Consider the following 12,695-nt stretch of genomic DNA (forward strand, 5'->3'; position numbering starts at 1 on the left):
AACCTGCCACTCCCAATAGATTTATGGGTGATGTAGCTAATCATCATTCATCATCATTAATGATGAGAGCACTTGTCATGACAAGTTGGATGCTTGGCAGCCAGAGGCACAACTGAAATAGAATTCCTTACAAAACAACTAGAAATGGCAAATAGTCATTAGTTTGATTTTAGAACTTTCGAACCTGAATCATACATGGTAAGGATTAGGATAAATACCTATATATACTTACAATAGATGATCAAATCAGTAGCGCATCCTTTCTCCAGGCTTCTCAACTAGTTGACCTCACTCAGGGAGACTACTCTCCAAAGTCTTCTTCCTTTCCAAGCTACAACAATGACACAGAAGTGACAATTTTCAGTTGTTACTGGTCAGCCATGGACAACAAGAGGACAAGTTACATGCTTGACCATAAAGTAAAATTTATACAAGTGGGTGCTAAGCCATATAAAACTAAAACTGAAATTACTGCAGATTTAGGCATCACTTATGTCACACAGTGCACAGTCATTAGTAAAAGAAAGTGGCAAATGTATTTAAGAATAAACTTTTAGATTCAGGAATTTACCACTTCATGACAGAAATAACCTGCATTACATTTATCTTGTTCCTCAAAATAGATACAATTACAGTATTTTAATTATATGACATGTTATGTAAATATGATTTGTAAGCTGATTTCGAAGTAGAGTTGGAAGTTGTCGGGAAAAGAACAGCTATTTTGCAGTTTTTTCCGCAGCTTTTTTCGCCTTTTTTAACAAAACTGTCTCAAATCAATGAAAATAGACGAGTTGGCAGTATTTTTCCTGGTTTTCGTTTATCTCCCTACTGTAAAATAGACACTCATTTCTAAATATAAAATACAATTTACAATATGAAATTCGTAGCTAGACAAACCGGGTTTTTAAAATAGCTGGCTTTTTTGATTGGGCAGTTCTTTCCGAGCGTTATCTTCATATTTCGGTCGGCTTATTAAATAAATCTACGTAGTATAAACATATTCTCACAACTAGAGTAGTTTTAAATATGGAGAAACTAGTACTCACTAGGTATGGCCAAATCCGGAATTCATAAATACATTTCTGATCTTTAAAGTTTATAAGGAAATCAATATGCACCCTCAATTAATATATAAACTATGGCATAATCATAGTTCAATTATGTCAAATATAAAATTAGATTTAAAACAGTTGTCAACCCCTGGGTGCAACGGACCTTTATAGCCCGGCAGTTGAAAAACACTGGAAATAAAACTGAAGCAGAAGTAAATAAGACAGCTGCAACTGGAAAAGAAAATATCTAAGAAATCTGAACTGGACCTAGTTTGAAATGAGATCCGAAGCACACTGCCTCCACTGAGGATTGAACCTCCGAACCCTACTTATTACAAGGCAACAGCATTACTTTATTCCACTCGAGGCCCATTCATTGTTATGAAAGGAACCTTCTATAAAAAAACCCAGCCTTTTTCCAACAACAGTACTTGCAATTTGTTCTGATTTACAAGCTAAATTAAATCTTAGTCTGATGAAGTAGCTAATAATCTTGTAAAGTATAGAGAACATTCAGATCGAAGCAACATATGACAGTGGTGGGTGTCATATTGAAGAGGCAAGTAACATGGGCCACTTCAGTCTGTAAGCAAGCATGCATCACACATGCACAACGAACAAGACCAAGGCGACGCAGACATGATGCGTGCCATTGAAGGAGCTTTCAGACTGAAATCACAAACGACAAGCGACACAGTCTCCTTCACCGTGCATGCAACAATAGACCGAAGCGGCACGATGCACGCTATTGAGAAAACAGTATGGTCTGAGCAACATGCAAGTGACATGTTTAGCTCGTTGTCGCACTTGTCGTCTGAAAGTTCACTGAGAAATCTGTACAGGCCAAGTGACAAGCGACACTTGCAGCTTATGTTGCTTCGGTTCTAAGGTTGGTTTCCAAGAGACACGTGCCGTAATATATGTACACTTCTGCATGTGTGTTGTGAACAGTAAAGATTTTTAATTGTCCTGAAACATCGAATATTTTGATAACATTTCTTTCATATTTTATTACATCAACATTTAAATTGAGATACAAACATGTAAAAGCTTGTTTTAAGTACATTTCATGGTCAGATGTGCTCATTAGAACTACACATTTAATTTTAACCCTAGCTTACCCCTGCCATACAAGAAATTTTACATGCCAGGGTGGGGGGGGGGTGCAGCTCACATGCCCACACTTTCTTTTTTATCACTAAAATTCAAGAAACCATTTTATTATTGAAACACTGCTTCCTTTGCTGATTATATACGTTAAAATATTTATTCATTATAATAATTACAAACATTAATAAAAAATAATAACCAATTATTGCAATCATTCACTAGAACACAAAATCCATTATAACCTTTTATTAATGCTTTTTTTGTTTGTAGAAGTGCAGTTGTTTATTACATATAATAATTACAATAATTAGGCTACCATCATCACCAACCAATTGTACACTGTCACCTGCATGAGTGTCTTGAATGACACACATTCAAGGATGGTGCCTGATATGCCACCATGTGCATTTTGCCTCCTAATTACATTACATTTGTGTTTTTATGAACAAAAGTAATACAGAAATATTGGGAACGTCCTAGGGAACAATGTAATTTATATTCAAACCGTTGAAAGATGTGGTGCGACTACAGCTATCGGAAAGCTAGGGTAAAATTGTATGTAAACCACTATGAAATATGTGTACACTGGGATTGGCCAATCACTGTCTCTTGACTGCTATAGCATGTAATTTTTTTTTAGCTAGTTGTAAAATATGTCACTACAAACCAGTAAACTCGTAACAGTAACTTCAAGTTAAACAGGTTAGCTGTAACTGGTAAGAAGCCAAAATTTGTTTTTTTTCTTCAAAAAAGCTGGCTTTTTATGGAAAAAAATGTTCATTCAAAAAAGCTCGCTATTTTGCAACTCTTGTAAGTAATTAAGTAATTCTCTGTTATACATACAAAAAAAATGTACAGTCCTACCAAAAGTTTAAGACCACCAACTTTTTCATATAAATGAATCCTGACAAAGCTTTTTGGTAGAAATATGGAGCGAAATTGTATGGAAGTAATATAGAGTGTGAAGCACATATTGCCGAAAAAATATTGGTATACATCTTGTAGTTCTCGTTACAAAAGTAGAAAATCAAATTTCTTAACTGAAAAATCCAGCATTTTGAAGTACAGATGAATGTGTATACACCTAACAGACGTCATTATGACAGTACTGAATATTTTCCAGTATTGTGGAACATGAACGAAGGTTTTGGCGCAAAAAAAAAAATATCCAATTTTGCAAGGGAAATTCCATTGTTGCCTTGGCCAGCACAAAGTCCAGACCTGAATCCTATAGAAAACCTATGGAATACCATTGGTCATCCTGTAGCCAGACTTCAGCCAAGGAATATCCAGGAACTTCGTGAACAGATATCCAAAGCATAGAATGAGATTACGCCCCAAGAATGCCAGAAATTGGTCCGCAGCATGAGAAAACATGTGCAACTGCGCTTGAAACTTAACCTTTACTCGTATTTTGGTCGATATATCGACCATTCAACTGATTACAAAATTCCTGTTTTTTTTATTATCTTCATACTTTTCTTTTAGGTCGGAAACACTTACAGTGGGTTAAACTAAGCTTTGGCACCTAATGTGGATGCACCCCCCCTCCCCAACTTTAAAGTTACGTATGGAAGCTGGCATGAATTTTAAATTCGTACACTTATTTGACAAAAAATGTTATAACTCAAACTATTTGACCAATCCAGTTCGGGTAACTTCTGTTTTGCAGCTAAAACATCAGGACATGAAACCGTGCAGAAATCAAAATGCCAAAGCCAATGAGAGGGGTTGGGTGGGCCCCGGGCCCCCAACTTTCAATGAAAAAATCATAAAAATGGGGAATGTTATTTTGGGAAGGGGAGGCAAACTTTAGTCTTATTTTCAAAGAATGGTCCTTTCTCAACTGAATGAAAGTCATTTCATGTTCCTGGGTGCATTACATTATAGAATATGTGAAAACCACTCCCCCTTTTTATGATTTTTCTCATTTAAGTTTTGGGGCCACGACCTACCCAAATTCTCTTATTGGCTTTCGAGTTTTGATTTCTGCATGGTTCCATGCCCTGATGTTTTAGCTGCAAAATAAAAGTTACCCGAAGTAGATTGGTCAAATAGTCTAAGAGTTATAACATTTTTTGTCAAATAAATATACAGATTTAAAATTCGCGCCAAAGGCCTCGGTGAAACCGAGGTTACTTTCTGACAAACCCCTCGGCAGAGTAAAGGTTAAAGGTGGACCTTTGAACTATTAAAATTTCACAAGTATATTTTCAGCCGGACCCTGTGGCCGAGTGGTTAGCACATCGTGCTGCGACGCCAAGGGTCCCAGGTTCTAATCCCACTCGGGCTTGGTTGTTTGTGAATGTCCATTCATCAATCATCCCCATCTTCGCAATTTAGCCAAGAGGCACAAAATGTGAAGTAAAATAAACTAAATCAATCAATCAAAAGTATATTTTCAAAGTTCAGATTTAATGATTTTACAAATTGTATCTTTAGTTGCATCGATTAGTTATAAGTGCATTAATATATCCTTACACTTTCTTGATCTTGATGTACCTTTTAGTAACATTACATAATAATTCCAATTTTGTATTAGTGTGTTTATTTCATGAAAAGCACTCACATATGTACTTTTTCTGTTTGTCTGCAAAACACATTACAAGGTGGACTTAAACTTTTGATAAGGACTGTAGATACCACCACTCCTCAGTTTCTAAAATTCTGGGGATGCCATTGTTAGTCCTGGTTCTGAGTGCATAATCATCCACAACAAGCTTCAGTTCACTAATCTCCGGTTTCTCATTGCAGTGGAGTAGCCACATTCATGAGCTTTCCAGGCAGCGTAAAAAAATATTTTAACACGTCAGTTAACCAACTAGAAACCGAGCCCTTCATTCGGTTTGACTCCTTATGAACCATGATTTTTAGAAAATCCATTTTAGCACTTCAAGACATTCTCTTGGGATATCATGACATGGGTGATATTCCGAAAAATTAATAATTTATTTTGAAACATTTTGTCAATCCTATCACTGTAATGAAATTTATGTAGGTTAGAAATTGAAAAATACACCAACCTGTTCATCCTTCAGGCTTTTCCTTTGACTTTTGAAATTTCCCTTGTACAAAGATTCGTAGTACATCAATCTTCTCTTTTATATTAACAGTCCTCCTGTGGATGTATGCAAGGTCAAGGACCTTAAATCCAGCCTCACAAAATAGTTGCTTAACTTCTTCCACTGAAAAGTAATATGACCTGAAAAATAGCATTACTTCTATTATGAAATATCCATTCATTTCGAGAATTAATACATTTAACTTCACATGCATTTTAGGTAGGACATTAGAATTTCTTTTGGAAACAATTTCAATGTTAAATGTATACATCTGCAGGATTTTTCTCTGGGGACAGAGTAAGAATGCAGATTTTGCTCTTCAGTTATTACCTTATTATTATTATTTTACAAATCAAGAAATTTAGATTGAATTGAAAATAATTTGGTGCGATTGGCACGTTCAGACTTGAGTTCACTATTTTAACAAATAGGTTTTTTCTTTGTTTTTGTTCTAACATCCATAATGTTGTTTTTGAATACTTCTGTCTTGTAATTTTTCACGATGGGCAAATATTAGAGACCACTTAATCTGCTCTCCCTCATGGTACCTTTCATTAACTAAAACAACAAAGGGTACTGAAAACAAAAGTAATTTAAAATGGCAGCACATGAATTCGAAAAATGATTTAGTGACTATTGGCAGTCGAAAATTTTGAAATATTCACATTTAAAAGTGGTTAATTTATATTTTCTGCAAGTGCATGAAATTTATTGAAATCAACTTTTTTTTTCAGGAGTGCCAAACAATCACTCGATGGAAAATAGTGTTTAGAATTCTCGATTTTCACCAATCTGAAAAATTTGCAGGTGCCCTTTGTTCTAGCCAAGGAACATTAATATTCATACCCCTTAGATACCGCATCCGTACAAAACAACATTACTGTGATAAGATGTAAATGTGTAGAACAAACACAATCAAACATATACAAGTTAATGAGACTCATTTGTCCATCCAGGGTACACATTGACTTAAAACAAAAATATCAAATCAAATTGAACTTCTATTGGATAATAATATATATATTATATATATATACTGAGACTACTTTCACCAGGTGGTGAGAATAACATGTAGGGCTATTTTCACCAGCAAAAGTAATTACCTGAATCATTACATTTACTATTATCTTTTTTTTTATTATATTCATTTACAGTGTTGCTCAACTTAGTGTTACGAAGATATTTTAAATTAAAAGGTTTGTGCAACTACTACTGTCACCAGGTAGTGAGAATAGCTGAAAGTACTGAAGACTAGAAATTACATGATCAGGTGTTTGGAGTATCTACAGAAGTAATTTTAATGCTAATAGCCCTAAACCTGACCTGCCTAACCTAACAACGAAAGCATTTAGAAACCTAATACCACTTCATACTTGTGTCATATTAGCAGCTCAAGTCCACATCAGAAAACTTGGCTGTGTTTATTTAAGTCCATGGCATGCAGAAAAAAGTATTAGTCTCCTGCACAAAAATAAATGCACACTGACAATGCTTCACACATCAACAACTAAAGAATACGCACACCCGTGTAGCAGGGCACATCAGGTTGTACATCATACACATTAAAAGCTGGTGAAAATAGCTCAAAAGCTAGCTTCACCACCTGGTGAAAATATGAGTCCGATACCGATATGTACAATGCCTTTAACTGTAGTCTTCCGTGAAGCAGCAGCTAACATACCAGGCAGTGGGAGGGAGTCTGCTGGCATTTAGACCCAAAGCATTACGCTGACCTTTGCACTGGGCACATCAGTGATTCAGTATCCAGATAGCTGATGTCCAATTTCCACGTGTTTGGGAAGTGTTAAGGTATTAACAAGTGTTTTAGATATGCGTTACTGGTGCTATTCTACTGTAATAATACCATGTACAATTTAAAACAATGCATTTTTATGTACGACACTTACGTCATTACGAATTCTTGTAGGGAAGTCTGAAGGCGTTTCGCAGCAGACTTCCCAGCTGTTCCTGTTCCACGCAGAGACAATGTTCGAGAACGTATGAGCAAATTTATGGAAACAGCCTCTGTTCTTGATAAGAAGCAAAGAAGCAAAGGAGAAACTGCATGTGCTGGGGAGAAACTAGATGACATTGAAGCACAATCAAAACATAGAACTTACCAATCCCTCCAGCACCTTGCACAAGAAACACGACATTTGCATGACGCCTGCATGCCGAGCTACCAAGCTTTTAAACCTGAAGCCATATATTAGAATAAATGAAAGAAAAAATCAGGAGAGTATTTGAATCAATAATTTGGGAAGAGGAACTGATACATATTAGTGAATATTTCCTTAAAAAATGCTGTAAATGTGTAGAAGCAAGAGGACCTCATTTGCAATGCCTCTTGTAACGAGATACGTGCTCATTTAAATTTAAACTGTCTGTGTAATTGTACGAGCTTGTTTCATTACATAGCTAGAGTTTCCATTTACGTGGATGTAGCATCCAGTTTGTTGGTGGCCACGCTCTCGCTGCCTGGTGTGATAGCTGCCGCTTTGCGGAAGACTCAAACGTGAAAGCACTGTATATTGATTTCACCAATTGTATTTTTGTTATTGTTCATAATTGTTCTATTTTGTTAAAACACTAGAATAAGTATGATTATCACTGATCTGATACACGAGAAACAATCATATATGCGTATATAAATTGATAGCGTATTTCCAATGCATAAAACTCAAAACACACACACACATTCAACAACATTTTGACCATGCAAATATCAAACAGAAAACGGCAAGAATTTACAATACCGGACCCTTCCGTAATTTCTATGCAACTGCTTATACTCACAAAATAATTAGTCGCGATGATATATCTAAGGTTAACATGTTGGGGTGAGGTGTATAAATTGTTCATTAACGTGTAAAAGTTGTAAAATAAGCATTTCTATTCTTGCAATGATTCTCCGTATACAAGTATGGGAACCATATTTGTTGATATGAACAATTGACGTTCGCAATTAGTTACACTGTCTACAGCATTGCCACACTGTTGAATTCATACTTTGAGAGCATGGATCGTGTAAGAATGGCGGAAGAGAAGAGAACAGAACAGCAAAAAAGTTGTTGATTACAGGTAAGTTTGGTAACAATACATAGATTGTAAAATTGCAGGATATGGAAATGGCATGTTTGATGAAGAATGTTTGCCGTTAAAGTGCTCCGAAAGTAAGATTTTTTTTATCAGTTCATCATCACAATTAGCGCAAAACCATTCACTGATAGCCCTACTGACCATTCTCGGTAAGGTTAGGCAGTTAAAATTTGGGGTCGTAAAACCATGCACGGGTAGCCGCACAAACCATTGACACACAGCCCCACGAACCGTCACTGTAAGGTTAGGTTAGGCAAGCATAGTTAAAATTTGGGGTAATGTCAGGAATGTATATTTAGTTTTTTCATAGTACTGTCAGGAATGTATATTTAGTTTTTAAGTATTGGAAACACAAAAATCTTCCGGTACATAATGAGCAATTGTGCATGTCTGTTCCGATCAAGGACCAGTCAATTTCGCTTATTTTGCCATTTCCACACGTCACCCCCAAATTTTAACTTCAAATTCGTTATTAGGCCTCAATTAGAGAGTATGCGACATATTACAAAAATCGGGGAGGGGTCCAGTATTGTAAATTAGCTCCCAGATAACATACAGTCCTGGGCATCAGTTGAGGGACAAACTGCCCCCCCCCCACACAAAATTTTACATACTTCATTATCATAAATAAAGTTAGTTATTATTTGAACAGATTAACGAAACTTAAAAATGCAGTAGATTGAAAAAATTGGGAATAAAATACAGGAAAGAAGTTGAAGGTTTCTTATTCCATTTAATCCAAAGAATAAATTATTCCCATTTTCAAAATGACAAAAATTTCTCCAAAATTTGGTAACCTTTTTCTTGAATGAGGTCTGAATTTCAGTACACAAACTGATGAAATGTAATACAAGTTAATGGGTATTCACTTATCTGATAAATCAAGTAGAAACATCTCAAACAATACATTTGAAATAAGTGGTTATTATTCATTACTTTCTAAAAATTATTGTGTAATAATAATCATAACTATTATGATATGAATAGAATAGAATACTTTATTAGTCATTAGACAACAAAACTGTATTATTAAAAATCGAACCAATTGGTACATGGAGGCAAAGGTGTGGTGCTGATCCAAGGTGGCCACTCTACAATCATGATAAAATTCAAGTATAATTCCTGGTTTTCAAGACGAACTTGCCAAAAATTCATGGGTACAAGCAGATATATATTCATACGCATACAAATATATTAACAATACAAAGGGTCTGTTCGATTCCAATGTAGTCAAAAATACTAATTCAATTGAATTGAACAGCATATATATTTAATTTAAGGTGTGTTTACATTTGCCATTTTCCATACTCAGAGAAGAATACATCTACAAAGTCTCAAATGTTACAGGATGTAGTTATGTACGAAAAATTGTTAATTGTAGTCCCATCTAGTTGGTTGCACGGTGCAATTTGTCGATTCGGAGTCAAGTAGTGTATTTCGTGTCTGCACTACCTTCCAGACCGGTGTAGGTTTGGTGTATGGTCACATGGTGCATGCTAACTAATCAAATGACCGTTTAAAGCAGCAGACAGGCATTTGTTGAATATTCTGTACTTGAACACCAGTTTCAGTCTAGTTTGTTGAATGTCATTTCCTTGCAGCACCCTGACACTTGATACTCCTGCACTTCACCAAGTGTCAAAAAGTGCCGCCAACTAGACAGGGCTTCAGTAAGCATTTCAAATTAACCTAATCAACTTCAAGAAATCAATGCAACTGCAATATTATCTTGCAAATATCCTCAGTCAAAATCTGGTCACTAACAAAGTAAACGGATTGAGAGAATTCAGTTTTATTGTCCAGGCGGTTTTATTTTCTTCTAAACTATGAAAAAAAAACTTGCATCAGGGCATTAATATGTATAAATTTAATTGATTTTGTATTAATAAAAGTTGCAATTTTTTATGTCTACAGAGAAAAATTCAAGCAGAATTCACACATTATTCCCGGAATTAAAGGAATTCCCAGCTAGTAGTCACCCTGTGTTCACACCACCTCCAACATGGCAGAAATCCAGAATTTGTGGGGACCTTCCACATACCCTAAATGTGCCTACATGAAACTGGGCTATATGCACGGGAAACTTTACCTTACCTTCATAATAATTCTAATTTTTTATCAATGGGCTGATCCTCGTGGTAGACCAGTAACAGCTGAACCTTGTCCAGCAAGAAAGTCTATTGAATTTTTAAGTCCAGCTACCAGCTAAGTATGATATATCCGGAATTATTATTATTCTAAGGAGGATGGCCAGCTTAAATACCGAGAAATGCAATGTAAAAGATCAGTTTACTATGGGGGTGATGGATTTCTTCAAATTTACAGGATAAAGTACTTACGGAAATAATTTTCTGTAGCGTTGTGGAAGTTCGTGAATGTAGTTTTGATCCATTTTAATGCGAATACATGTGGTTTTCTGCGAAAAACTGTTTCTGCTGCCGCAATTTGCTTTCTGCACGAGAGCACAATGTTCCGTGTGTTAGATGACATAAATCCCATAGTCAGTGTTTCAAACTCGCAGTGTTTTACTAGAACATGGCATGTGTAGTATTTTTTTTTAACTATGCTTGCCTAACCTAACCTTATGGAAAATGGTTTGTGGGGCTAACGTGAATGGTTTTTGGGGCTAACATCAATGGTTTGCGAGGTATTAGCATAATTTCAAATCCGGGCACGAAAGTAGGTATTTTTCGGTGAACAAGGTTACAACACTGCATAAATCGACAAAACACTCGCATAATGTGCGATGAACCAGTTCACTATCGCTATAATGTGCGTTACAGAATAGAAATAACAAGTAATAGTAAGTACTCGTAAAGGTAAATTTCTCGTATCGAACAAACGGATGAAATTTGGGAGCGATTTTACAATACCGGGAACGTTTGTCCGATACGAGAAATTTATCCTCGTGAATGTAAGGAATAGACATTCTCTTAGTTAGAAATGCATTATTTCACCTTAGGAAATGTTCCGCATTCCAAAATAGTATGTTAGCAATGTAAAAAAGTGTGAAATAAATGATTTATAAGTGTCACCCCCATAGTAAACTAGTACCGTGTAAAATAATCAACATAATTACATTCTTACCTAGTACAATCTTGCCTCACATACAGGTTTTCAGCAATTTTATGTCCTGGTTTAAATCTAAGTTGGGCCATATCATATAAACCATAATCCCTGAAAAGTACAATTCCTCCTCCTTTAACAACTTGAAATAGATTTTCAAGGACAGTCTTAAATTTCGATGGATGAATAGCTGACAAAACAAATATGAGACTACAGATATCCACATTCTCTTCAATGAGCAGAGGAAAACTTCCCAAAGTTATATCAGCTTCGAATGCTTTAATCCTACTTTCATCATATAATGAATGCTGTTTTACAAAATCCACTGCTCTAGGAGATAAGTCGCAAGCATATATAAAAAGCGACGGGATTTCTTCCAGCAGAGGATACGCAAAATTTCCTACCCCACAACCCACTTCCAGCAAAGTTCTTCTTTCACTTCGCTTCACATCCGTTAAAAGTTCCTCAAACTCCCTCGTGGTCCAGTGCCTATCTTTGAAGAATTTGGTTTCGTTCCTCTTATAAAACAGGTCCCAATTTTTCTTGCAGTCTTCTTCTATCTTATCTGCCCGGTAGTTTGAAACCAATCTTTTATCTTGTTCTTTCAATTTCTCTGATTCTTCCTCGGTCAGGACACGTGTTCCAGAACCCACATAATCGCTTTTGAGTAGCGTTTCCATGCTGTCGGGGAAATTGCAAGAAAATAAATTGTGAATCGTAGAAAGAATGAGGTGTGAATAGTATATCCAGTGGTATATCGACGAATTATGTATGTAATTGGAGTAACAATGGTCACATTACACACGCATCACAATAAAAATGTCCAATAAGAGTACGAGGTGAGGGGAGAATTCACCCTAGAATAATTGCCACATCTGCCAACACAAAGCCGAAACACGCGGAGAAAAAGAGAAAGCACGGTAAGAATGAGCCACAGGCAGATTAAATGTGTACCGAACGAGCACAGATTATAAAAGGCGAGCACCAGTCAGCTGTGTTTACCGGCTACTTCCTTTATACAACAAACTTGCATAGATTGTAATTCAACTATAATTATTCGTGTTAAAATTCTACTGATTTCTATACCCTGTCGTTTCATTCTTCTTAAAATTAGGTAAATGCTATTAAAATCTCACAGGATGAATATAAAAATGAAAATCACGATGTACAAATTACATAAAAAAGTTTTAGTTTAAAAATGTTCACTGGCTTGCGCAAGGTGATAGCTGAAGGGGCTACTGCTCTACCCGAAATATTGGGAAAATCAGAGTTTCAAATGAAAATCGGTTGAGAACTTGAAAAA

The 12,695-nt window shown here is 35.8% G+C and overlaps 1 protein-coding gene across 2 annotated transcripts in view; it reads right to left on the bottom strand.

Moving 5' to 3' along the window:
* LOC146005200 (tRNA N(3)-cytidine methyltransferase METTL6) overlaps window positions 1-12,311 on the bottom strand; it is a 35,676-nt gene extending 23,365 nt beyond the window's left edge. For both annotated transcript variants that reach the window (XM_083144253.1, XM_083144252.1), the window contains exons 1-3: window positions 11,414-12,311; window positions 5,189-5,367; window positions 233-331 (exon numbers count right to left, since the gene is read on the bottom strand). In XM_083144253.1, coding sequence (XP_083000379.1) covers window positions 5,193-5,367; window positions 11,414-12,072 — 834 coding nt within the window. In that variant the 5' untranslated portion in view covers window positions 12,073-12,311 and the 3' untranslated portion in view covers window positions 233-331; window positions 5,189-5,192. The remainder of the gene's footprint in view (window positions 1-232; window positions 332-5,188; window positions 5,368-11,413) is intronic.
* Between the last annotated feature and the right edge of the window lie 384 nt (window positions 12,312-12,695).

The sequence above is a fragment of the Lepisma saccharinum genome, chromosome 23, assembly GCF_977018435.1.
Source record: "Lepisma saccharinum chromosome 23, izLepSacc3.1, whole genome shotgun sequence".
In the NCBI taxonomy this organism is placed as follows: Eukaryota; Metazoa; Arthropoda; class Insecta; order Zygentoma; family Lepismatidae; genus Lepisma; species Lepisma saccharinum.